Genomic DNA, 26111 nt, shown 5'->3' on the forward strand with positions numbered 1-26111 from the left:
TAAGTAACCAGTTTCAGCCCTTACAGCAGTTGCTGTTTCCCTGAATTGTGGGAAGTTTGTAAAGGGTCTGCGGTGTGCAAATGGAAGGTCGAAATGTATTCGGGGTGTTGAGCCTGCAGGAACCTTCCAAGATCCTTGGTTTTCTCTTTGGGAGGATAGCAAGTATCTTCTGAAATGATACATAGAATTGCTCTATAAATGCTGAGTTGAGTATAATAATTATTAAACAATGTTGTGGTTACTGGTTGCAAGGATGAATATAATATATATTGGCAAAATACACATGTTCCGCAGGACCCAGAGCAAATGGTGCTTAAGATAGAAATATAGTTTTCCAAGGTGAAAACTGTAGATATCCTGAGCTCCCAGGTGATCTCTAGAAATGTCTTTTGCCCTGTACCTGCAAAGATGATAAAGATGTTTAGATGGAACTGCAGAAATTTAAGAATAATAGCATGCATGTATGCTTTAGCTTTAGATAGTTCCCCCTTTGTCTAGGAAATAGTCCTTTTCAGACTTGTAATGACTAATTGCTGTGGATCTAGCAAAGTTATGGTTTTGACCAGCTTTATAATTGCACTGCAAGCCAGTGACTGGCAGGGGCTGGTAAGGGGACGGTTCTTTCCCCTGATGTTAAATTGCCTTAGCAGGGCTCTGGGGGTGCTTGTTAGGTGCTGGTGGGTGCTACGCCTTCGCTCAAAACAGTTGGGCTGTCATTTTGTCAGATGTTGAATTCAACCCTCATTTAAACTGTGAGCCATTCTAGGAGACTGAAGGTGTCCTTGTGATTCATGCACTGCTTTCTACTTTTGAACAGCCTTGTTGCTGCTTTGGGCAATAAAGGAGTCTTTTATCCATGAATCGGACTTCACTTGAATGAGTCTAATAGTGCGTGTAAATCTTAACTGGTTTGGTGAGACCCTGAGGAGTACTGTTACTTTCCCAGTGAATTGTCACCAACACAACGAAGTACTAAGTGTAGTGAATTGCTGGCTCAAACTTCCCAAAGAACTTTCTGCATCTTCTTCCTGGATAGCTGACTGCAACTGCATCTCTTACTTGTTTATATCATTTTCACGATAGAAATGAGCAAGGCCTGAGTATCAGGTTGTCAATCCTCTATCCAAGCTGTGTCTCTGCAGGGGTTTGGGGGAAGTCTGTGTTGGTAGAAAAGGAACAGTTTCATGCCTGTGTGGCTCTTGGGTTGGCAAAGTTATCTTCAGAAATGACAAAGCCCCCTGTAGAGTAGGATTTAAATAGAATGCAAGAACGTCAATATTCCAATCGCTGCAGTTAAAAGCCCATTTCAAATTATAATACACTATTAAGCTGGTAACATCAATTAAAGCATTAAAGTACAATTGGCATGGGGAAGGAGCGTCACTACAAAGCAAAAGAAAAGGTTTCTGGCTTCAAAATACAGGAGAGAGCAGGACCTGGAAGCTGGCACATCTGCAGCATGGAGCAAAGCTGGGTAAAACAAACCAGCTTTGTTATATGGTACCCATTGGGAACGCCTCTCTTTCTGCACACATTAGACTTGGTAGCAAGAATGTGTTGTCAGACTTGCTTGAAGGAAGCAAGTTGGCTTTTACCAGCTGCTGAAGAGTGATCTTCCCATACACAGACCCAGCAGTGATACACTGCCCTTATTCTTAGGCCAGGATGAGTCCATTCAGTGCTCTGCAGCTCACTGAGCTGGCTGAGGTTGCAGTAATGCTGTTGGCTTTCAGTTTGGCAGCCATTCCTACCTTCAGAGCAGGATTATGACAGCCCCTGTGATTCTCGTGTGCTGTGCAGTCAGCAGCTTGAAGTCAGTGCCCCAAACTGGAATTTGAACTGGAGATAGGTATATGCCAGAGAACATCTCTCCATGTTGTCCAGTCTTGTTCCAAGGTTTCAGACTTAAGAGGTCTCCGGGAGGTTGTACTCTTGCTGAATGTTTGTGATATTCCTGACTTGAGGGAGATTGTGGGTAAGGTGACAAATTAGGCTTCTATGGCAGACTGGGGAAGGCTGATATTGGAAGGCTACATACTGAATTAACTGCGTTTCACTTCTAAATAGCTTGAACTGCAACTGCATTTCAGTGTGTTGCTTGAGATGCTGTTCAAAGCTGTTTCTAAGGGATCTTCAGACATCTCAGGTAATGAAATGTCTTAGATACTGGCTGGTTCCCAATGTTCAGACTGGTTCATTGATTTTTATATTTATGGGGTTTGTTTGTTTTTTTTTTTTTTTCAGTCTTTCCTCTCTTGTTTCATACTTCCAGGTTTATGCTTGTTTTAGCAAGCAACCAGCCTGAGCAGTTTGATTGGGCTATCAATGACCGAATAGATGAAATGGTGAACTTCGATCTGCCCCAGCTAGAGGAACGGGAGAGGCTTGTGAGAATGTATTTTGATAGGCATGTCTTGAAGCCAGCCACAGAGGGTAAACAGTGAGTATCCCTGCAGAACGCTCCCACCCTGCAGGATTTCTTCTTGTATGGTTTTTCTTCATCTCCTTTTCTGTGTATTCTGTCACACTATCTATAAACCCGCTTTATACAAGTAGTGTACAGGTAGGAGTTGAAGAGATGCTTCTTGTTGTCCTATTATGGGGTGAGGCGCCATCCTAGAATTTCATGCCATGGTTTGTTGTGCCCATAAAATTTAGGAGACCAGTTACTGCACTGGAGGCAATAATGCAAGTAGAAACAATGTTGGAACTCCGCGTATCCAAGCACTTGTCTTTGCTTGACTTATCAGAGACAAATCGGACCAAGTTACTCGTTTCCTTGTGTGCTGTGCAGTCTTGCACTTTTTTTGGTCTTAATCCAGGTACACATATTTCTTTGTGCCACAAAATCGGGCTTTCTGGGCCCAGGAGAACAACTTCTGTTCTCAGGCTGGATCTTTCTACAGAGATAGATCCTATCTGATCTTTGATTTCGTTGTAAGTGTTGCTCTTTACAAAGCTTACCTCTGACTCCCTCACTCTCCTGTCCTGTGGCTATGTGTAAACTAAACCTTGTTCTTCTGCTTTTCAGACGTTTGAAGCTGGCCCAGTTTGACTACGGGAAAAAGTGCTCAGAGATTGCCAGGTTGACAGAGGGCATGTCTGGCCGAGAGATCTCTCAGCTTGCCGTAGCATGGCAGGTAAGTAGGGCTTTTATCACTCAGCCTCTTGGTTCGTTTTCCCTTTCTTTGATGTTGGAGTCTCAGGTTTTGTCTCACTTCTGGAAGTTTTGTGATGTCCATATGGCAGTACTAGAACGCTGCTAGCTCTAGGGTGGGTATCAGAATGTCAGCTTAATTCCTCATCTCGTAAATAGGAACTCTTTTTATAATCACCAATCCCTTACTGAATTTAAGCAAAGCCAAGTGACTTAGGGATGGGTTTGGGCAAATCTTGTTGTCCGCTACTCATGTTCCAGCTCAAGAAGCTCAGTAGAGGAGATGCCTAATATTGTAGCCCATAGGTATGACAGCATTGGGACACTAAAACGTCCTTCTGCACTGCCTTGTTCTAAATAGTGCAACTTCAGTAATTGAAGGAACAAAACTAGCTAGAAAATGGAGCTGAAAATACTATGTACTTCTACATGCATGGTACCTCTACAGAAATAAGAAATGCAGTCACTTTAAATGCAATTGTTCACATGTTCGACAACCTTAAGCACTTTCTTTTAATTAGGCTTTCACCCTGTTTTGTCACAGCTGCCAGTTTCTTCCTGGCTTGTGTATTTTTATAAACTACCCTAGTAATAGCAATTTAAGGAATATGTTCCAAATTGTACGTCATGTAACTTACTAATGTCATGTTCCTTTCAGGTGTTGTATAAACAAAAGGGGTTTGTTTGATTGTTTATTTTAGCAGTTTACAAACGTTATGCAGTTTGTGCCCTTTTTCCTACTACTTTTTTCCACCTTTTAAGGTACAGAAAGCGTTTATCCTTTGTAATCCATTGAACTGCAGTGGTCATGAGCTGAGGTCCAAAGCAGCCATTGGAGTGCTGTTAGTCCTTATTTTATTTTTTGTATGTTAGCACACAGCTGGTTAATTTTGGTGAATTTTGTATTATTGAAACATACTCCAAAATGTGTGCTGTTGTCCGAAAATGTATATAAAGCTTTATTTTCAATTTGTTTCTGTTCTGTGCCTGAAAACATACCAGATTAGTATTGTTACCAGCTCAGTCAAGAAGCTTAGCAAGATGCTTGATGGATATTTGAGATTCAGAGAGAGGTGGTGCATATTGATGGGTTTTAGGTGTCCAATTAGCATGTGTTCAGACACCATTCTGGAGAGCTGCCAGGTCGAAGGGAAGACCAGACTCTTGGGCCGTTCTGCCCTTCACAGAGCCAGTAGATCCTGGTTTCACTTTTTCCAACTACAGATACGATTTTTGTGGGCTTCTGATTTCGAAACCCAGGATAAAGACCTAGGGGGTCTGTCTTAAACTGAGTGGCAGTGATGTGGGAGAGAAAGCAGACCACTAATTGTCATAGAATTTCTTTGTTTCTCATAGTTTAGAAGAGAACCCCCTTCCCCATGTATGTGAAAGACATCGCTGCCGGGCGTTTCCTGTAATAAAAAATTGTGATAAATGATCCTCTGCTTTTTATCAGCTTTGCTTTTTATCACCCTTTATCTCCTAGCTTGTCATTACTCCCTAGAAGTGACCTCAGCTTTTATCAGTTATCCTTTAAGTGATCTTGAAGGAAGGGGAAGGTGGGGGTGACTAATTCCTTAGTGGTGTTGCCCTGATCGCTTTTTAAAATGTACCTCATAGCACTAGAACTATTAATAAAGTTCTGAGTAAAATTGCAGCAGGAGGTTATGTTCTTCTCTACTGCCAAAAAACAGGCAAAGGGCTTTTAAAAAAAAAAAAGATGCAGGAGAGAGTGGGCACAAAGATACGAATTGTTTTGATGTAGAAGTTGCAAGAAGTTTCATCTGTGTGAAAGCCAATGTTGTTGGTGTTCTGGAACAAGGGACTTCATATCTCATCCCTTCTTGATGAAGAAAGGAAGTGTGATGTGTCATGGGTCAGTGTTAAAATAGCACAGGCTTTTTGCAGCTCGTGGCCAGGCACGGGGGCTTCTTTCCTCAGGACACGACTAGGTGGACACAGTCCACCGGTGGGATTGTGAAGGCGTCTGAAAAGGGGTAAGATTTCTGTATCGAACACTGCCCTGGGAGCTGCCTGCCAGAGCTGTTGATCCGAAACGCTACTGTAGGGTTCTCTTTTCAGTCACTGAGTCAAGGAATTTGGAGCCGTAACTGACTGGAGCATGACTACAGCTTACGGGGGGCGGCATTTATGCCGGGGGTTTGGCCCGGCGTGACTTTTGACTGGGGCAAGAATTGTTAACCCCTGCCTTTGCTGTTGCCTATGTAAAGTAATACGGGTACAGCATTTCAGTCGCTGTCATTAGAAGCCTCTCTGTAAGCCTCTCTGTTTTAAATACTCTTAACCCAAGTTGATCTCTTGAATGGTGTTGGTATTTTGGGGCCTGGGCCAGCACTGACAGGTAGCTTTGTAGCTGATGGAGCACTCTCTTGTATCGGGGGGGGGATTGAGGCTGCGGTTTGACAAGTGTTCCTGGCAGCGCAAGTCCCACCTCATATTCCTGCCTTTCTGCTGTCCTTTCCATTGCGCCGGTACACCTCTTTGTGTGGCTGTGCTCTGAACTGGGTCAGGGAGCTGATCGGAACTAAAAATAACTTGGCAAAGAGAAGTTAACTGCAGAGCTACGCTGTTGTCCTGGCACGTCTGAGGAGGTGGATCGGGGTAGGTAGGGGCTATATGAACCAGCAAAACTGGCTCAAGAAAATGCTTATCGGACTTTCCTCAGCTGGATGCAACGGCTCTAAGGTGGTTATATACTACAGATAGGACTGTTAACTCTTAAACTCCTGTATGACTGAGCTTGTTCTGAATTGCATCACTACAGGTTGGGGGCTGACCTCCTGGAGAGCAGCTCTGGGGAAAGAGACCTGGGAGTCCTGGGGGACAACAGGATGCCCACAAGCCAGCAGTATGCCCTGGTGGCCAAGAAGGCCAATGGCATCCTGGAGGGCATCAAGAAGAGCGTGGCCAGCAGGGCGAGGGAGGTCATCCTCCCCCTCTGCTCTGCCCTGGGGAGGCCCCATCTGGAGTGTTGTGTCCAGTTCAGGGCTCCCCGGGTCAAGAAGGACAGGGAACTGCTGGAGAGGGTCCAGCAAAGGGCTACAAAGATGATGAGGGGACTGGAGCATCCTTCTGATGAGGAAAGGCTGAGGGAATTGGGGCTTTTCAGTCTGGAGGAAAGAAGGCTGAGGGGGGATCTTATCGATGCTTATAAATCCTTCAAGGGAGGTGCCAGGGGGATAGGAACAGTCTGTTTCCAGTGGTACCCAGTGATGGGACAAGAGGGAACGGGCACAAACGTGACCATAGGCAGTTCCATCTCCACCTGAGGAGGGCCTTCTCTGCTGTGAGGGCGGCAGAGCAGTGGCACAGGCTGCCCAGAGAGGTGGGGGAGTCTCCCCCTCTGGAGCCATCCCAAACCCGCCTGGACGCCGTCCTGTGCCACTGCTGGAGGTGCCCCTGCTCTGGCAGGGGGTGGGATGGGGGAGCTCCAGAGGGCCCTTCCAGCCCTCACCAGGCTGGGATGCTGTGAAGTTCTCATTCAAGGTGCTGCATGCTAAAGATGGCTGATGTGGGAAATAACCTGATGTGAACAGCACCTTTATGAACACACACTGGAATTTTAATCAGTTTGCAAACTATAATTTTGTCTGCCTTGGATGTGTGGAGATATAAGAAAGCTACAAAAGGGCTTGACCTGAAGATTTAGGGAGTCTTCTGTGACTAGTTAAGGTGAATGTCTGGACTTCCTACTCAGTTCCCTGCTTGCAGTTGCCCCCCCACACACTCCACCCAAAGCGTTATGTCAAGTGAACACAGGCAGGAAGAGTTTGAGATGATGTACAAGTTGAGAAGACGAAGGGCAGGAAGAGCTAAGAAAAGGGAAAAATGAGGTATGTCTGTCAACAGTTCTGTTTCTGATCTTAGTAACACCTTACAGAGCTGGTAAACAGCAGATGTCGTGAGCCTAGTGCTCTTTAGATGTCCTCAAAGCAGACTTGAAACAACTATGTCTTGAGACATTTAAGCTTCCAACACTTTTCTAGATAGGCTGATCACAACAGCTGCTGAAATGCAATATCCCAAAGGTCTCTGTTTAAATAAATTCAATTGACCCGTTCTGGGGAAGATTGCAGCACGAAGCCCTAGTGGAAACTGCTGGTTGTGGATGCTGGAGCACAGAGCTGGGTGGGAGCATTTTGTTTGCCTTTTGTTTTCAGCTATTTTGCATAGTGCCCTGATGCGACTTGGAGCTAATCCTCAAAGTGTAGGCTTAATTGCAACACGCCTGTCACTTAATTCACCTCAACTTTGTGTATGTATTTTCTTAATTAGTTTATTCCTCTGACAGTCACTTGCACTGTTGCTGTCTGTATGCGTTATACCTCTGTAGACGTCTTGGAACAAAACTTCAACCAGTGTCTGGACAACAGAGACAAACGCAGAGGGACCAGAAGGGCGGGCTTCGCTGTGGTGAGGTCTTGATCTGTCCTGCTGCCTCAAGCTGACTGGAGCCTTGTTGCTTGCAATTCCAGTCCTAACATCGATGTGATGAAACCTAATCAAATCACCCATGAAGCACAAGCAGTACTAGGAAAGGCAGCGAGGCGTCTTCATTGGTACTCCTGCTCCCATCCCTGAATCTGCAGAAGTGCTGAAGGAAGTGGACAGGTTGCACAGGAAGGTATTCATCATGGACTTGATGGAATTTTGGGATGAATCCTCACCAGCTCTAGTTAGCTTTTCTGAAGTCATCTCTCATGGCAAGAACCGAACCTCAGAGGTAGTTTGGGGAGAAGTGAAGTTCTGAAGCAGTAGGAGGAGAAACCATCATCACTGTGGGCTCTTACAGAGTAACCTAGAGCGGCAGCATATGGCCACTCTGCTGTCCCATGGCCTCACAGTCTTTTCCCATGAAGATGGTTTTGCAGTGCTCTGCCAATATTGCTTTTAACAAAAACATCTCGGTTTAAACCAGAACCCTGAGCGACAGCTGCAGCTTTCTTAGGCTGAATTCCACTCTAAACTGGGCTTGAAATGGATTGGCTGTCATTTACGTGAAGTTCTAGTGCACTGTTGTGTCAGTCTGGCTCAGTTTGTCTTGAATTTACCAAAGAGGAAAAAATAAGATGCAGAAAACCAGAGGGTGTAACTGCTTGCACTGGGAAAAATATTGCTGTCTGGCACAGCTAATAGTCTGTGTGCTAGAAATCCATTTTAATCTCTTCTGCAGAAGACTGAGCATTCCCTTTTGTCCTTGTGCTTTTCCATTCCCATATCTAATCCTTTATGAATATAGCATGGATTAGATGCATTTACACACTTAAAAATTCCCTTCAGATCTGTTTATAGTAAAGTGCAGAGTTTCTCGTCCTGCACCCTGTACTTAAACCTATTGATAAGCTTTAGATAAAATGTCAAAAAAGCAACCTTTCGCTATTCCAAGCTGTAATCTCTGGAAAATTGTTTTGGCAACACTTCAAGAGAATTCCCAGGAGTTTTCTGTCCCAGTGTTAACGATAGAGGTGAGCTTCCTGGCATTTCCTTGCCTTGTGTGCCACTGACATAAATGCCTTTTTGCTCCCTGAACTTTATTTATATTTAAAAAAAATAATAAAAAAAATCTGCCTGACCAAAGTTATGGGAAGAATTTAATGTTTCTGTAGTGGTCTGAGCTCAAGGACATTGGAGAGTGTAGGGAGGTAGTTGAGTTTTGGGGTTTTTTTGAGCAGGCTGTTTTTGTTATCAACGTGATTGAAAGGATACAGATTAGTTTGGCCAAATTAAAATAAACCACAGTTCTTGGCTGAAACTAAACATTAGGTCACCTGGGCTGGGCTTGTCATCTGTTCTCTGTCCCTCTACTTCCTCCCCAAATACTTAGTTTTCAGATTATTTCGTAATTGGTTTTGAGGTATAAAACATGAATAGTTGCACTGGAGAAAACGGGTTAAATTTTGTCCATGCAGAAGGCAGAGGTATGAATATAAATGAGGCTCGGTACCCGTTTTGTGTGTGTGCAAGCTACTCCCAGAAGGGACAGCTGCTTCCCCCATTTGCTTTCTTGACAGCTAGGGCCTGAGGCTTTCTATAAATAGAAAGTCATTGAGAAAATCAACAGAGCATGAACTGCACAGCTTTGCAGGAGTTTCCACAGTTGAATTTATGGTCTATGCAGTGGCAGGGAGGAAGGGAAGACATCCTCTCTATTCGCACATCCCAGGAAAGCTTTTATTCCATTTTATAGCATCAAATCCTCCTGGCTGGAGGGCTGCGTTGACAAAAGGCTGCTGGCTCCTTTTAGCTTTAAGTCCCTGGTCATGTCCTGCCAAAAAAAAAAATAAAAAAAAAAAAAAAATAAGGAGGGAGGGTGGGTGGGTTATGGGGGTGAGTCAGAGAGGATGCTGCAACTGAGCAGAACCTTTCCACCGTGCCCCTGTTACAGTGCTGAGAGAGGACAGCTCACGTTGTGATAGGTGGTGTGTAAATATTTGTGGCAGCGGCAGGTTATGGAAGCAGTGCTCTGCTGGTGTCTGTGGGAAGTAACTGCCTCATTGTGTTCCGGATGCCTCCTGCTCGGTCCCTGAATGCAGAGGACAAGTGCCTTTATGCAAAGTGAATTCTCTATTTGCAGACCTTCTATTCCTCCGCACTCCTTGCCTGCGGCCAGTGTTTACTCCTAACTTGAAGTGTGAGTGTTAACCAAAGTTGTCACTTCTGCCTTAAGGAAGGATTACAAAGGTTTTGCACAGGGAAGGATCTGTTTTGATGCTTCTTGCCGTAAAAACCAGCGCCTGCCAGCGCTATGGTTACATGTGGTTTGTGCAGTGAGACCTCTTGTGATCTAACCAGTTCCCCAAAAAGGGCTGCAATGTAAGCTAGAGGAGGCTGAAAAATTACTTGGGTAACCTTTTGTCTGTTTCTTGAAATAACTATTCTTCCTGCAGTGAGGTAGCAGTAATCTAACAGGCAGGTATAATTGACCGTACTGGGCTGGTCAGTACTGCGATGATGTTGGCCGACGCGACAGACTGCTCTGGGCTTTGTCTTCTCTCCCACCCACATCGTTGGGCAGGGAGTGCATTAAATGGTCACACTGTAATTTCCTTCTGTGATGCCTTTGCAGTAGACCTCATTGCTTGGTATAATTGATGTTTTGCACCATTAATGATTTATGGAGCCTGTACGTAATACCTTAGAAGCACGCTTCAGCCGGTCATGAAAGCCAAAGTTGATATTCCTAACTGGGATCTTGGGGAATGCCCTGCAGACAGAAGAGTTGGCACGTGATAATCCATGACATGATGGCTTTGTGGAAGGAGGGACATGTGGACAGAAGTTTGGGGCTATTTGGAGCAGGCAGCATGGATGTGAGAGGCTGGAGGGAGTCCCACCGTGAGTAGTGTGAAGCTCCCTGGCTGGCATAGCTGCGCAAGGAACCACAGCGCTGCGTCGCTTGCGGGAGCACTTGCACGGGGAGTAACCAGATTTAGAAATCTGTAGCTTGGAGTTGCTTTGTTACCTTGGAGATGGGTACAGCTAACAGCGTTCGCATCCTTCCCTTCCTTGGAGGGTACGACTGCTTATGTTGTCATCTGCAAAATGTCCGTCGGTGGAGTCCTAGCTGTCCTGCGTGTTTGGACAAAAGTGACAATCCTTTTGGCGCAGCTGAAGCGAAATGGCACGCGGTCCCGTTTCCCCTAAGCTGCCACTGGAAATATGGGCTGTTTGGCAAGGATGTCAGTAGTTCCTTTCTGCAAGGAACTGTGATCAAATTTATACTGCCTATCAAAGTAGCAACAGGACCGAGTGTTAATTTACCAAGCGGAATTGGAGAGACGAGAGTTGAGGTATGAATGGAGAGGGGAGAAAAGGGAAGGTCCCACCGGCAGATGAGTATGGGGTGGGAGCTGACACAGCGCGGAAGTGATGCAGGGGAGATTTCTAGCAGAACGCATGCGGAAAGCAAGATTAGCGCACATTAGACATCACTGTAGAATTGCCACATTGCCGCTATTCGCCCTGGCACTGATGTTAGTTCTCCTGTGCTTAGAACATTTTCTGTTGTCGTGGATGGAGTCATTCAATCGCCATGTGCACCTATTACTCTTTACCTTATTGGCTGCATACATGCATCGCTCTTAAAGCCGGAGAGGAAATTGAAACACGCCAAAGTGTGACTGCAGCCTAACCATACTGGCGATGTTCAGCATTGTGAACCTGTGGCCTTGTCTCCACTGAAGGCAAAGATCTTGCCTCCCAGAAAATCCAGAGGCAGGTGGGCAAACGTGCTTGTTCGTAGCTCGGAGATGAAGGCTTTAGCGTAGCTGTGAATGTTTCTCCATGCTTGGGCAGTTGATGTGTTTCAGTCCCTGGTACCGCTGCATCGAGGAAAACCTTTCTGATGGCAATATGCCAGCTTGCTCTGGGTACCACCACTGACTTAGAACAAGACTGGGTGTTGTGCTAGGTAGTGTGGGGGCAAACATGCATGCAGAAGAAAACCAGAGAGCGGTACCAGTCTCAGATCTTCACTGATCCCAGGAATTGCCATCACTAACTTATGTCTCTTCTGCCTTTGCTTCTCCAGGCTGCAGCTTATGCGTCAGAGGACGGTGTTCTTACAGAGGCCATGATCGATGCCCGGGTAGCTGATGCTGTGCAGCAACACAAACAGAAGATGGAGTGGCTGAAAATGGAGGGTGCTGAAGCAAGCAAAGGGGCTGGCAGCAACCCGCTCCTGCCTTTCCCCAAAGGAACACCAGTGTGAGAAGTCTGCGGGCTTTGGACCAGCATGTGTGGTGGAGTGGCCACAGGAGAAAGCTGGGAGGGTCTTTTGGGCAAGTGTTTGGTGGAATCATGTGTTGAAAGAAATTTGTCCGTTGGTGCAAGGGAGGGGGTACTGCCTCGGTCTGCCTTTCATTTCATGTTTTTAAAGTGCACCAGGAAAAAAAAAAGTTTAAGGCAGAAGCAACTGTATTAAAGGACCCCCTTGCTGAAATACCATTGACTGCGTTGGTCTGTATGGCCTGTCCTGTTAGAGAGGCCCAAACTCCAAATCCTTTTCAGCCATTTGACACTTCTGGGGTGTCCCAGCAACATGAGCCTGTGGGAACCCAGGGCCTGTCCAGGCCTGCTGTACCCATATATTTGATTTTGTAGGGTTTACACTCCAGCAGAAGTATTTCTCGTGGGTTTTTTAGCACATCCTGCCCATGATGTACCTCCTTGCTCACGTCGCTGTACAGCATCACTCTCTTGTTATCACTCCTTCACAGACTCAGGGTAGACTGTGTTACAGAGGTGTATCAGCTGTGGTTCACAGCTACACCTGGTGAAATGTGAGTTGGCACTTAGGAAAGGTTACAGCTGTGCACTGGGTTGGCTGATAAGCACTGGGACTTCCCTTGTGATGTGGCTACACCTGCTGGTGCCTTTTGTCTTCTCTGTGTTCAAGTCACCTGAAGGATGGCTGTAGAGCCCGCCTGCAGTGCTGCACTGCATGGGACCAAAAGCTCTGGAGCATGACTCCTCAGTGCCAAAGCCATAAGTGTTCCAAGCCTGAGAGTTTTTATTCTCCTCTAGAGTAGCATTGTAGAATAACTGCACACACTGCCTGCATCGCACAAGGTTCTTTGAGCTGCAGTGGAGCAGTTCTATTGCACAGTCTTGAAAGCACTGCTCGGGATGCTACATGGCCCTTCACCCACTGCTGAGCCGCGGCAGGAACCGCTGCATCCCGCGTTCTTACGTGTCTGTTCTGACTATAGAGCCCACAGTGTGTTCTTTGCTTTCCCCAGCCAGGTACTCGCTGCTACAGCTGCTCTGAGAGCAGCCCTAGACACTATTTTTTTTTTCCCCAAGTACATCAGCTGTGTTTAAGGCGGTGAGCAGGCAAGGCTCAGCGAGTCTGGCTGGCACACGGGTGTCCAGCGTGGGCTGAAGAAAGAGGCGTGAGCAGGACTTGTTTGCTACTGGCCGCTGCCGTCAAGCTGCTCTTGCTATGTGAGTCTTTTGCTGCATTTCTGGAACAATTGAGGAATACGCCGCTGTCAAGTCATGAACACAAGCCTGTCTCGATGGGGTGACATTTGTTCTGTCTGTGTGTGTATATAAGAGGTCAGAAAATTTGGTGTGGTGTTTTTTCTTTTCCGGAGTTTGAACTGGATTTGAACTCTGCGCTCTGCTCCGAGTCCCCTTCTGTGACTACGCTATGCGAGCACGTTTGCCTGACCTAAATCTGTGCCCTTGAGTACCTTGCTGAGATGTTCTCCTCCGACGAGAACTGACAGCAGTCTCTGCTCTGTCCACTTCACTGATGGCTGTTACTCAGCTTTGCCAGATGCACACTGACAAGAGCTTGGGAGCGTGGGAGCGGGACAGGGCTGGTCACCGGGGTCCGTGGAACGGGCAGCCTTGTGGGACACCAGGAAGGAAATAGTTCTTGAGGCTGGAAACCCTCACTGTCTTGGGCTGCCATCTTCTCTCAGAATAGTGTTCTGATGTCTTCCCTTGGATGCCGAGGGAGAATTTGAAGATGCATTTTGGAAGCTACTTCTGTAAGGACAAGTGTCCCACAGCAGGAGCGTGTGCCCAGATTTCGTGCCCCACTGACGTTTGCTTGCTGAAGGCACTTTGCCGTGGGCAGCGTGCTGTAGAGGAAAGGGAGGAACCACTGGATGCGCTGAAACTGCACGCTTTATATTCTGAATCACTGACATAAACTTGAATGCCATTTTTTTTCCTCCCCTTCGGCCTAGGTGTAGTTGTTCTTTAGTCCACTGATTTGCTAGAGAATTAGCTATTCTAGGCTTTCCCCTTCCTATTAAGATTTTACTGGAATTATATTAAGCCCCAGGAGATGGGAGGGAGCTAAGCAGAGCCGCTCTCTGCTGAAAACCCCTTGCTAATGAATTATGTCAGGGAGCAGTCTAATATTGTGTGATTAAAATCTCTAATTGTACCATCCACCTTCAATACTCTTCCTCTCTTCCGTAATCATCCTCATGAAGCGCAAAAGGAGCTGGGGGGAGGGGAAAAGTACTCCGTCTTGTCCTTACGCTCTCTGCCTGCGCTTTCGCTGGTACCGGTAGCTGGGAAGAGAATCCTGCTGTAAAGCTGCGTGAAAGGCGCAGCAGTTGCTGTCTCAGCTGTTTTCCTGCGATTCCTCCTTCAGATTGCATCAGGTCCCTACGGAAGCAGAGGGAGCCCGGTGCGTGTAGTGCAGCCATGGTCCGTGCTGCGCAGCAGTGATTAATGGCAGGTTCGGGAGAACGCTTAGCTAGAAGCAGCCCTTTGCTGTAGCAGGGAAGACGGCGGGAAGCACGGGCTGACCTAAGGGGTCTCGGGTTTGCCGGAGTACAGAAGTTCTATTCGGTGAGTTTTTAAGGGCCGCTCATAACGATGGATGCCACTAGTCCTTACCTGAGCTTTGCTGTATGGGCTTCATATGGATGCAAAGGACTGTCTGTCCTGAAGACAGACGCACGGGTGCTTTCAGGAACATGTGGGTGCCGTAGCATTTCTGCTGTGTCTTTTGATGATGCTCTGGTGTGACTCACTAGCTGGTGCCGCTTCTCTCCCAAGGGGCAAAGTTCTTTCCCCTTCTTGGGCAGCCCAGAAGATGATGCTCTGTCTACTAAATGAAGTCTGTTTTCTTTAGTTTCTTTTCCTTAAAAAGGTCTGGGAGGGCTAAGTAGAGACATATCTATACTTTATCCTAGGAACTTACTCCTAGGAGCAGGGCTCTTTGATATACAGAACTTGTCCCATGTGTCTCAACCTCCCTCCACTCTCCAAAAATCCTCAAGCAATCACCTGGTCAGAGCTTTGCACATCTGTGCTCTTCATGCTTTGTCAGAGGTGTGTTGCAGGCTCTTGAGCGAGCCTGGTGCTGGTTCCAGTCCCAGGAGCGGCGTTTTCTTCCCTCTGTTCGCAATCCCCCTCCACCACCCCTCCCTGGCGGCTTGTGACAGCATCTGTGTGTCTGACATCGCAGCGAATTCTCATCCTCCTTTCCAGAGAAGCTTGTGGCTCTGGGTGGAGTGGGCACATCCCTCGGTCCCTTTCTTCTTTCTTTTTCCCTGTTAATACAATGATGGAAAGTCCACAATCACATCTGCTCTTGGCAGCAGGAGAAGGACCGCTTGCACGAGCTCAGTAGCATGGATACATCATTTGTCAAACTCTTGCTGAATGATGGATGTCTTACTTTCCACCTGTGAAGAAGAGAGGGAGGTGGCACCTAGGCTGGGAAAAACTAAAGAGATGGAGCAGAAAAGCCAGAGATGAGCCCAATTCAAGAGGGTTGAGGAGGTGTGAGGTGCTACATCTGGTGGATAAGGTGGGTAAGGAGTGGCAGAGATGGTGTGGACAGCTTGTTTTGCTTGGGTCTGATCTTCCAACCTAGTTGTTTTCATCTCTTCCCACTGCGTTGAAAGAGTGGCACGGGCTTCCACTTGTACAAGCTGATGCCATTCGTTCTTCCCTGACAGTGTTTTGGGAGCTGGTGGGGTAGGTTCCAGCCAAATAATCCCGTTGCTTGAGCTCAACATCCTGGCGTTCTGGTTGGTGGCATGGGGAACGCTGGGAACACACGTAGCTGATGCTCTCTGCAGTCATGGTGCAACCTGGAACGACTGTGGCTCAGGCTGGAAAGAGCCGCTTTGCTCAGTGTTGACATTTCATTTTTTATTTCCATGGGAAATAAAGTTCTCCATCCATCCTCTCACACTTGCACACTACTCCTCCTTCCTTCACACCACGTGCCATGGGCTGTTGGACTGATGAAGCCGGCTCTCTCCGTGCTTCCCAGGCGCTGTTGCTACCAGCTCTCTAAATCCTGCTTTTGAAAAGAGATTCCTTGTCCCTCTTGCCACGCACGTCGCTCCTAGCCACCAGCTGGGGGAATTTCATACCCTACTGCCCGCTGAATAGCTGCGCCAGTTGCTGTCACTGCTGCTGCTCACCTGGGATGCAGCAGGGAAGGAGGGGAAAAAAAAAAAAAAAAAAAAGGCCACCTGTCATTGTTCAACTCCTGCCTCATCAAAGATTTAAACGCAGGGCCTCCGCCACCTCTGCCAGCCTTGTCAGTAAGTTTGGTTTGCTGTCAGCTCACAGGATGAGTGATGTCCCTGTGGAGGTGGCACCCAGCTAGCTGTTTGTTAACGCTCCGTGCAGGGATATAAGATGGCAACCTCAGGCTGAGGTTATCTCCTCTCCGTGACACCGAGTGAGTTATGAGCTAATAGCACTTTATTAAAATAGTATTTTGTATTGGAGAGCAAATCTAAGAGCAGATGGATTAGCAAGCCATCCGTCACTCCCCATCTTTGCCACTGCCAGCTGAAATGCCTTCTCTGTACTTCAGCGTTGCAGCTGGGAGAGAGATTTATAATGTGGTCATCTATCTCTTCGCAGTTGCCAGCCCTTAGAGTACGTACTTTTGAATGCGGCGCACTGGGAGGAAAGTTCCATTGTGGAAGCAGAAGGATGCGCGCGCCGCACGCTGTCTCACCGGCGCGTGTCCCACGCTGAAGGACTCAGGGGAGACGGGAACCTCCCCGGGAGGTATTCCCCTGCCGACCTGGGGTTGTGTTTTGAATGGAGAAGAAACACTCAGATTCTTTTACAATCTGCTGTCTGTGGCCGTTTCCATTTTATCGCAACATTATTATTCTCCCTATATGTTGTGGGGTTTGGTTTTTTTTCTAAAAAGTGGCCAATCTGATCAATTTGTACAGCCTATAATGCGAGTCACTGGCCTGCCCTGGGAAGCTGCTCCAGGAGGTTCAGGTTCTTCGCTTCTGGATGGCAGCCCATCTTCTGCAGGCAGTGACTGAGCGCTGTTGGCACGTAGACATAAGTGATGGGGACCTGTTGGAGGGATCCTGACAAAAACACACCATAATTCACTATTTCTGTGGGTGGCCTGTCTCTGTGTCACCTGGTGTGCAACCTGCTGGGTCGGCACTGGCCCTGTCAGGGGTTTCTCCTCTCCTGGGGCTGTCTGACAGCCGTGCACAGCCCTCAGGCTTGGGCACGCAAAAACCCCACAAAAGAAACCAAACAGGAGATCGTACGTAGCAAACGCATCTGCAGGTGAAGAGCTGGAAGACAGTGGGGCTGCAAGAAGAGCGGGGTTTACTGGTCACCCCCGGGTTACTGGTCACCCCTGCACAAACCAAGGGGTGTTGGAGCAGCGAACGCGCAGGTGTGGGCAGTCCAGCTGCTGGGTGTCAGCTTTTGGCAGATAATGCAGATGTGGTCCAGGGGTGTCTTGAGAGGCAGCTCAGCTGTGTAACAGCAGCGCTTGGGGAGCAAGGGGTTGGGATGCAGCTTGAGGGCTGGTTGTAGGTGAGCCGTCCCACGAAAATTTCACGAGCCAAAAATGGTAATAGAGAAGTTTTTCTCCAATGGTTATCTCTCCACCCTGCTTCTCTTGCAACCTCCAGGACATTCATGATGTACATCCCTGAGTCGGTGCTTTCAGACACCGACTGAAATGGTTATCTCTCCACCCTGCTTCTCTTGCAACCTCCAGGACATTCATGATGTACATCCCTGAGTCGGTGCTTTCAGACTCCCGGTGCTCTGCTGGGCCTTGTGAGTCTCCCACAGACATCAACCACTCTGGCACTGGGATAAGGCAAAGTTTGCCCACCTGAGCTGCAGCAGAAGAGGAACCAAAGGACTTCAATCAATTGGATGCTCAGTAAGTGCCACCAAGCTGCTTTACACATCACCTCTTCCCACCAAGCACTGACAGCAGAGGTTGGGTGCCTGGTGAAGGACAGGTATGGGTCAGATCTTGCTTTGAATGACCCGGGACAGCGTATCCTTGCTGACTGGTTTTCCTTCTCTTTCCCCATATTCCTCGAGGTAGCACAGCCTTACCGGATCTTGGTGATATCTTCTGATGCATGGGATCTCCTGGAATGAAGCTCTAGCAGCATTACCAGGCTACGTGACATTATGGTTTTTATAAGATGTCCAAAGGGGAGCAGCACATGGGTGGCTCAGAGAAGTCCCCGGGCACTCCTCCAGCTCTTGCCCTATCTCTGCTTGTTCTCACCTCAACAGAAGTCAGATCATCTGTCTTTGTGGCTGACCATCTTTTACCCGAAGACAGATTTTGAGATGCCGGTGCCTGCAGCCATCAGTCAGTTCCATGACAAGAGCTCCCTACCTCACTGCCTGCGCAGTTTTTTCCTCTCTCTCCTGCTGCTGTGGGGTTTATTCTTCTTGTGGGGGTTTCTTCCCTTGGGTGTTGGGTTGGTTCTTTCATTGCTGCTCTGCTTTCACATAGTGTCTCCACCAAGCCTGAGCAAGATGTGCCCAGATTTGCCCAGACTTGTAGAACAACTCGTGCATCAGCATCTTTGCGCCTAAGGATTGAAGTCGCACTCAGTGTCAGACTTTCTCTGTTTGTGGGTGTGTGCGGTCCTGTTCCAGGAGAGAAAAAGCACAGAATGAAGAACGTTAAAGGGCCTGTTCGTCGTGGCGGATCTCGGTATTGTTAGAATGGGAAATGAGCACATCTCTCCACATCCGTAACAAAGCCTGAGGTTTCCTTCATCCGTCCTTCCTTGGTTTTGCCTTGCTTCCTTGCCACCTCCTCCGGAGGCAGCTTGCACCCACAATTTGCTTTCTACAGTGAAATATTTGTCTTCTTTTTAAATCAGTTTTGCACCTTAGAGCTCCCCTGTGTTCCTGATGAGTGGGAGACAAGCAGGCTGACATCCAGGACAGTGTCCTGTGATGTCCCATGACCTGGGGGAAATGGTGCAGCCCCTTCTTCATAGATCAGGGTTGGGCACAGCTTCTTCTCCCACGGTGCAAGCCACGTTTGTACCTCCTCCTCCTCTCCAAAGCCCCTGCCCCTGCGCTGGTGACCTTGGGCGGCCGTGCCCCCAGCGAACCTCCAGCCTCTCGCCCCAGCGGTGTCGGTCGGTTCAAAGGGTTGGAAAAAACACTCAGATGCAAAACATGCAAAAAACTATTTTACTGACAAACAGCAAAGGACGGGCTTAGTTTCAGGAGCTGAACTGGTTATCTATTATACAAACATATTATTGGAAGGGAAGGAATGGCTGAAATACACTCACTCATTGACCCAAATAAAATCACAGTGTGCTTTTTCTATTGCCTCCCCCACCCCCCGAGCTCTCTGCGGCCTTCAGCTTCTCCCCTTGGCTTCAGCACCGCGTTGCCACCACCGCCTGCGCGGCCGCTGGAGAACACAAACCGTAGGTGACGTTTGCCTGTGCAAGTGTATTTAATAAAAAAAAAATTAGCCATTATTGCTTTTCAACCACAGTAGAGATTATTCTATGATTAGACTCGGCGCGGAGTATAATCTCTCTATCTCTCTGTTAATATCAACGTGTTGTACCTCTTCCTGCCTGCTGCATGCAAAATTGGTTTGAGTGCGGGGGGGGGGCAAAAAAAAAAGAAAAGAAGGATTAACAATCAGGGAAAAGAGCACTCCCAAGTTTTGTTCTTGTATTCTCACCGCTATTGAAAAAAAATCTCCCTCAACTCTGTGCTCTGTCCTGCGAGGGTTTCCCCTGCGTCACTGTGAGCTGAGGGCGCTCAGCGCCTCGCAGGACCGAGCCCTCCTCCGTGTCACCCCTCCGGGGAAATCCCAGGGCTCAGCTTGAAGAAGGGGATCTAAAACTAGAGACCCCACTGGAAAAGAAATGCGTGCAGATGATGGGGAGGTGCTAAAGAGGAGGAATAGGCTTCATGCAGTGAACACGCGATGACGCACGCGGATATAAACACGCAGACGCGCACTGACACACGCACACGGGACTGGGGCAGCATCCCGGAGCCCCAGCCAGGGTGCAGCGAACCGCCAGCCCGGGCTCACTGTGGAGGTCCTCCTCACGCCTTCCCGCACTGTCTTCCTCCTCTGCCTCCTCCTCTTTCGCCCCGATAGCCCACCTGCAGGGGCGTTGCAGGCCTGGCTTTTTTATTATTATTATTTTTATTTTTATTTTTTCTTCCGTAAGTTCACTTGCTGCTTTCTTCTCTCCTGGGCACCACAGTGAGCCGGGCTGGCCTAAGAGGGCATCTCGTCTTCACTCCACCCTAAGGTAGGACCAGCAGTCCTGTGTCCCAGCCTAACGGACAATGGTCTGTCCCCTACTCCGCACCCCGTTCCCTGTCACTGGAACACCCAGCTGTTTCACCAGTGTCTCCAGGTTGCAAAGCATTTGCTCCAAATGTCTTTCTGTTCGTCCCGTGTCCTCTAGTAATAGAAGTGTTTCTATTCTTTTCCATCCAGAGGTGTTCTGGGAGCTTCTGTCGGCTATTTCTACCTTCAAAGCCCCCTGAATGCAGAAGAGGCCTTCATTACCTCCATGTTCACCCACACACACACTCTTCCACACCGAATGTTAAACTGCTGCTGTGAAACTGTCTTGAAGTGAAATCTGAGATGAGCCGGAGGGTCCCGGTGCCATTTATCACCTGCAAGGCCCCAGCCTTCCTACAAGAGAAGGTGCAGGGTGAACATTGCCCTCCCTTTCCAGGGGAGCCAGTACACATGAAGTGTTTCCTTCACAATGTGCTGTCTCCCGAGGTGGGGAATGACCTTGGATCAGGACTTCCCTCGCTGGTTCCCCCAGGGCTTTCTCCTGCCTTATCCAAGGTAAGCAAAGGCTACTGATGGTTGCATTTGCCCTGCCTGCTGTGCTCTTGAAGCATCAACTCTTGGTCTCTTGCAAAGCCAGTGAGCTCCAGCTCACCTGACACCACTTGCACGGCCTATTTTTTTTTACAGAATGGTTGAGGTGGGAAGGGACCTCTGGACCAACCCGCTTGCTCAAGCATGGCCAACTACAGCAGGCTGCCCAAGACCATGGCCAGGTGGCTTTTGACTGTCTCCAAGGACGGAGACTCCACAACTTCTCTGGCAACCTGTGCTTGGTCACCCTCACAGTGAAAAATTGTTTCCTGAAGTCCAAGTATAACCTCCTGTGTTTCAGTTTGTGCCCGCTGCCTCTGGTCCTCTCACTGGGCACTACTGCAAAGAGCCTGGCTCCATCGTCTTTGCACCCTTCCTTCAGGTATTTATGTACATTGATCCCCCTGAGCTTTCTCTTCTCTGGGCTGAGTAGTTCCCGATCTCTCATCCTTTCCCCACAGGAGAGATGCTCCAGTCCCTTCATCATCTTAGTGGCTCTTTTTAGTATCCCTTTTTATCAGGGATTCTCTTCTCCCAGCTGAGTGCAACTGGAAAATGAGGTAGAGAGTAGCAGTGAACTGAAACCACCCCACCGTGCTGCGAATGCCTGGGATGTGCATTCCGGGCTCTCTTCTGGTCCTTTACACTTTATCGATAGGTGCTTTCAGCTACTTCAGCTGGGATGGGCCAGCTGATGTGTCCCCGGCTGGCTGAAGGGCTAGCTGAGCAGTAAGAGGATGGATGGATGGATGGACGGATGGATGATATCACAGGAGACACCTTCTCACACTCTTCCTCAAAGGGGGAGGGTCCTTCTCATTGTGTCAGAGCAGGGTCCTGGGTCTACTCTGGGCTACACCTGAGCTCCCACGAGTGGTGGCTTTGGGCTCTTCCTTTCCTCTCATCCCTGAAGCAACGTGCAGCTCTGCTAGCACCTCCCTGGCACAGCCCTTCTTACACCTATGGTGAATTTGGCCTCCTGACACTTCTTCCTTCCCCAGGCCCATCCCATTATGAGCCCCTGAATGGAGTGGAATGAGAGATGCTGGTGAGGAAGCAAAGTGGAGGAGCCAACAAGCTTGACAGGCCTGCTTTTCAATGTGTGGATCTCCTGAGAAGAAAGATGATAAGAATGGGAAAAAAGCTGACACAGAACGGGTTTAGCTTCACGCTACCTTCAGGGATCTCACTGAGGGGCAAAGGCTTTACTCGGCAGCGCTGGTAAATGGCTGCTTGAATTTTAAAAGGAGCTACCGGTTGAGATGACAGATTTCACAAGCCTCTGCTTTTCTCCACCTGTCTTTCCATACCTCTCCTTTGCAGCAGATCCCAACCACCAGCGCACAGCCATTCGGGGTGCAGGCAGCCAAACCTGGGCTCCTCACACCAAAAACACGGGTGAATGTTGCCAGTGCCGATCCCAGTGCTGGAGAATTGGCACATGCAGTTTTAAGCGCTGCCTCTGCTCTAAAAATAGCCCCTCTTGAGGCGGCACAAAATTCCCCCCACTCCCTAATTCTGCAGGAACCTCCCTCGAAGCATCTGGTGGATGAGCGCGGAGACGTGGAGGACACTGCCCACCCCTTTGGCCCTACAGCGCTGCCGTTGCAGGCGCAGCTGCCAGCCGTAAGCTCGGCAGCCCCGGTTTTTCTCCTGCCCAGGCTCTGACCAGTGTCTTGCCCAGCTCTGACTTCGGTGTGTCAACTCCCTGATGCCAAAGTCACATTCTCCCAAGGGAACCCTTTCTCTTTGGGGTTGTTGCTGGGTTTGGGTTTTGTTGTTGTTGTTGTTGTTTTGATTTGTGTGGAGTTTTTTTGTGTGAAGGCTGGATCAGAGGCAAGAGAACGACAAAGAAGTCAACACTAGTACATCTCAGACAATTAAACAAGGAGAAAACACCCCCACAACCAGACAAAAGCAAGACGAACACATGCACAGGAGAAGGAGACAGTGCAACGGCAGACTTTACAGACAACTGAGCTGCGAGCAAGAGTAGCAACCTCACTTGGACAGAGGAACGAGAGACCACGACGTCAGACATTGTTGGTAAGGCTCACACCTCGAGCGGAATCAGCTGAGGGGATGGGACAGGGACAGGGACAAGAGTGCCCATGCCAAGCAGGGGGAGCGGGTGCTGCGTGGGGCGATGCGGTGCTGGCGCTGGGGTTCTGCAGAACTCAAAACGCAGCTGCCTCTTCTACCTTCTGCTTCTCTTGGGGGAGGATTGCCATCTCGCTCCCCAAAGAGGAGGCATGGCAGACAGTTGGCCGTTGGGAACACCGGTCATTTTTTGCAGCCCACCAGGGGGTCAGCAGCACGTGGGACCTGGGCTGCTCCTGCCTGGAGCCCCACTTGGTGCGTGAGGTGAGCCAGTCCCAGCAAAGGGCATGTTCTGGGCTCGGTTACACGGGGTCACATCTACAGTAGCTTCCTAGAAAAAGGCACCTCACACCAGGAATCTCACCTCGTGTCCCAGTAAGCCGGCTGTGGGAAGTCCCCCCTGCACAGAAGACGCACCGGCTCTCTTGGGTCAGGAGTAGGACCTGGTCTTACTGCACGGGAAGGAACTTTGCCCCTTATTTATTAAGGATGGGAACCAAAGGCCTGGTCGGTTCCCCGGGATTAATCCCACCGGGTTAGTGTGTGCTGGGACAAACTTTGCTCTGTGAGGGTATTTCTGATTTCCTTGGATTTAAGACCAGTGAGTTACTCCAAATAAATTTAATTGCACTGAGAGTACTTTTTGTTTTATTTTTTGACTAAGTGTAAACAAGAGAGAGGCTCACAAGGTAACAGCTGCAAACACAGCAGATATATAAAAGAAAGTCTGTTCATAAACAATGGGAATATGTACCATGTAGGACATTTTTTTTTTCCCCCCTCTTCCTGAGCCTCATATTCTTCTGAAATTCTATGGTGGATCAGATTTAATCAGTGTGAGCCATCACTTCACTCTTTTCAGCTGTAAGTTTCATATTTAATGGTATTTGAACTCAGGTCCGTTGCTAGAGCAGGGCAGAACCAGACTTTCAACTCAGTCTGAGTTTAGGTCACTGCCTTAAGTCTCTCTTGTGGAAGTCTCCAAGCAGAAAGATTATTATTTAAAGTGCTTTTTTTCCCCCATAACTAGTTCCAGAGACTCAGTATTTGTCCTTATCATGACGGAATTTTCTCCCCTGCAAAATGTTGTCCCATCTGAAGACATATCCATGACGTGAACCTACTTTATAGTACAGGACCTATTCTTTGCTGTCAGTTAGGTGTGCCATCACGCAGGGCGAACAGGACAGCTGGTTGGCCAGCTCTCCCCCGGCGCTGCACGAGCGATGAGTGACACGCCGTCGAAGGGAGCATCTCATGCCCCTTGAGGATGAGCCCACATGGTCACCTGCGCAAAGCGCAGAGCGTGAGGGAGGGTTGCAAAGCCGCGTGTCTCGGGAAGGAGCTGCTTAAGGAAAAGTCATTCTTGAGATACTAATAGGTGGCTGCGGACATCCCAACCGGGGGAAGTCCTGAATGACAGACAGTAAAGCAGACAGACATAAGTACAGACCGGACAATTATTTAGGCCCAGACAGAAACTGGGGCTCCAGGACAAGAGGCAGCAGGGAATAGCAAAGGTAGGAATGGCAGAGAAACAGGTATGTTTGGCTCTTGGGCAGCTTTGGGGCTCGTAAATAACTGAACTGATCCTGGGCATAGGAAACAATGAAAAAAACCCTAAGACACAGAAGCTGAAGTGGGGAGGAAACGAGCAGGGAGCCACGGTGTCTTTTTCCCTTCACACACATTGCAATCGAACAACAGGAGGCCACCGACAGAGCCAAGGAATCCAGAGAAAAAACCCAGCAGTTTCTGATAATATTCATCATCCTTTTGTTCTGGCTGTTTTCCCCGTTTAAGCACAAGCCCACCTGATACAAAATGATGAATGAAGGAGAAATGATTGGGATTCAGGGCTACCACCTTAAATTCTTGTGGCTAGCGTCTCCCTCCCTTATTCCTCTCAATAAAAACCTCTCTCTTCCCCCCCAGGCCAGCAGGGCTACTGCTGCCTGCTGCCCAGCATGCCCGAAAGCACCGCAGTCCGGGCACATTGGCTTCTCTCCCCCAGCAGAACACGGCTGCTACAGGAATCCCGTAGCACTGCGCTGCCTTGGTGCACACGGGCTTTATCAACTCCTTCAGGCAACTCTGACTGGAAGTGAAGGAGGTGTCTGGATGCGGAGGTTGGTTTCAGACACTTGGTAGCTACCTCAAAACCCACACCTAAGCTGCGACCCGGGCAATCACAGAATCACAGAATGGTCAGAGTTGGAAGGGACCTTAAAGACCTTCTAGTTCCAACCCCCCACCATGGGCAGGGACACCAGCCCAGGTTGCTCCAAGCCCCGTCCAACCTGGCCTTGAACACCTCCAGGGATGGGAAGCAAAGGCAAAACCACATTAGAGCATTCTCATAGTTTGATTCAGCCCATTATTGGGACATTTGACTATAGATGAGTTTGGCTTCAGGCCCACATCTCTCTGTGTTCCTCAAGCCAAGCCCAGGTTGCTGCTGCCGTGCTGTTTCAGCTCAGAGTAGTAACACCAGAAGGTGGGTGGCTGTTCATGTGCAGGAAGAGTGAGGTGGTTAACAAGACCCTCGCACCGTGTTGTCAGCGTTTCTGGGGTGGCATCAATCAGGACGTCAGGCTCACCCTCTGAGAAGAGGGGCAGAGCAGCTCCTTCCCTCCTGGACAAGGGGTGGGTGGTGGTTTATGCAGCAGAGGGGTGAGATCAGGGTGAGAGTCAGATCTACCACCGTTCAACTCAATACACTTCTCCCCGCGTATCAGGAGCAACTCCTCTCTAGCATTAGCGAAGAATAACAGCACTGACCTCAGCAAGGTGCCACCGATACAGAAGCGGTGGAAACCAGGCAGCACCAGCCCTGTCACACGGGCTCATACCTTATCGTACTCTTCCCCCGGTACTCAGATTGCTTAAGGCAGGTTTCAGTGGATAGCGATGCAAACAACAAATCAGTTATACATTCCCAGGACTTCCTTCCCCCACAGCAACTCCCCAAAACATGAACCAAAGCAAAAAGGGACACTCTGCCTTCACACCCAGCTGGCAGCGGTCCCCATCCAAACCTGTGACCAGCCAAGCCGTTCTGGCAACGGAAAGAACAGAGCAGAGCAAAACCAAGCCGAAGGACCAAAGAAACGGGGGACTTGAGCTCTTGGATGAGAAACTCCGCATCTTCTTCGTGTTGTCCCACCTCCATACCCTTGGCCAACATTCCCCGTAGGGTAG

The 26111-nt window shown here is 48.7% G+C and overlaps 1 protein-coding gene across 2 annotated transcripts in view; it reads left to right on the forward strand.

The window, feature by feature from the left end:
• Positions 1-11945, forward strand: part of ATAD3A (ATPase family, AAA domain containing 3A) — a 28560-nt gene extending 16615 nt beyond the window's left edge. For both annotated transcript variants that reach the window (XM_009889596.1, XM_009889597.1), the window contains 3 exons: positions 2251-2440; positions 3032-3140; positions 11709-11945. In XM_009889596.1, coding sequence (XP_009887898.1) covers positions 2251-2440; positions 3032-3140; positions 11709-11888 — 479 coding nt within the window. In that variant the 3' untranslated portion in view covers positions 11889-11945. The remainder of the gene's footprint in view (positions 1-2250; positions 2441-3031; positions 3141-11708) is intronic.
• Positions 11946-26111: the final 14166 nt, after the last annotated feature.

This window comes from Charadrius vociferus, unplaced genomic scaffold (genome assembly GCF_000708025.1).
Source record: "Charadrius vociferus isolate BGI_N301 unplaced genomic scaffold, ASM70802v2 scaffold477, whole genome shotgun sequence".
In the NCBI taxonomy this organism is placed as follows: Eukaryota; Metazoa; Chordata; class Aves; order Charadriiformes; family Charadriidae; genus Charadrius; species Charadrius vociferus.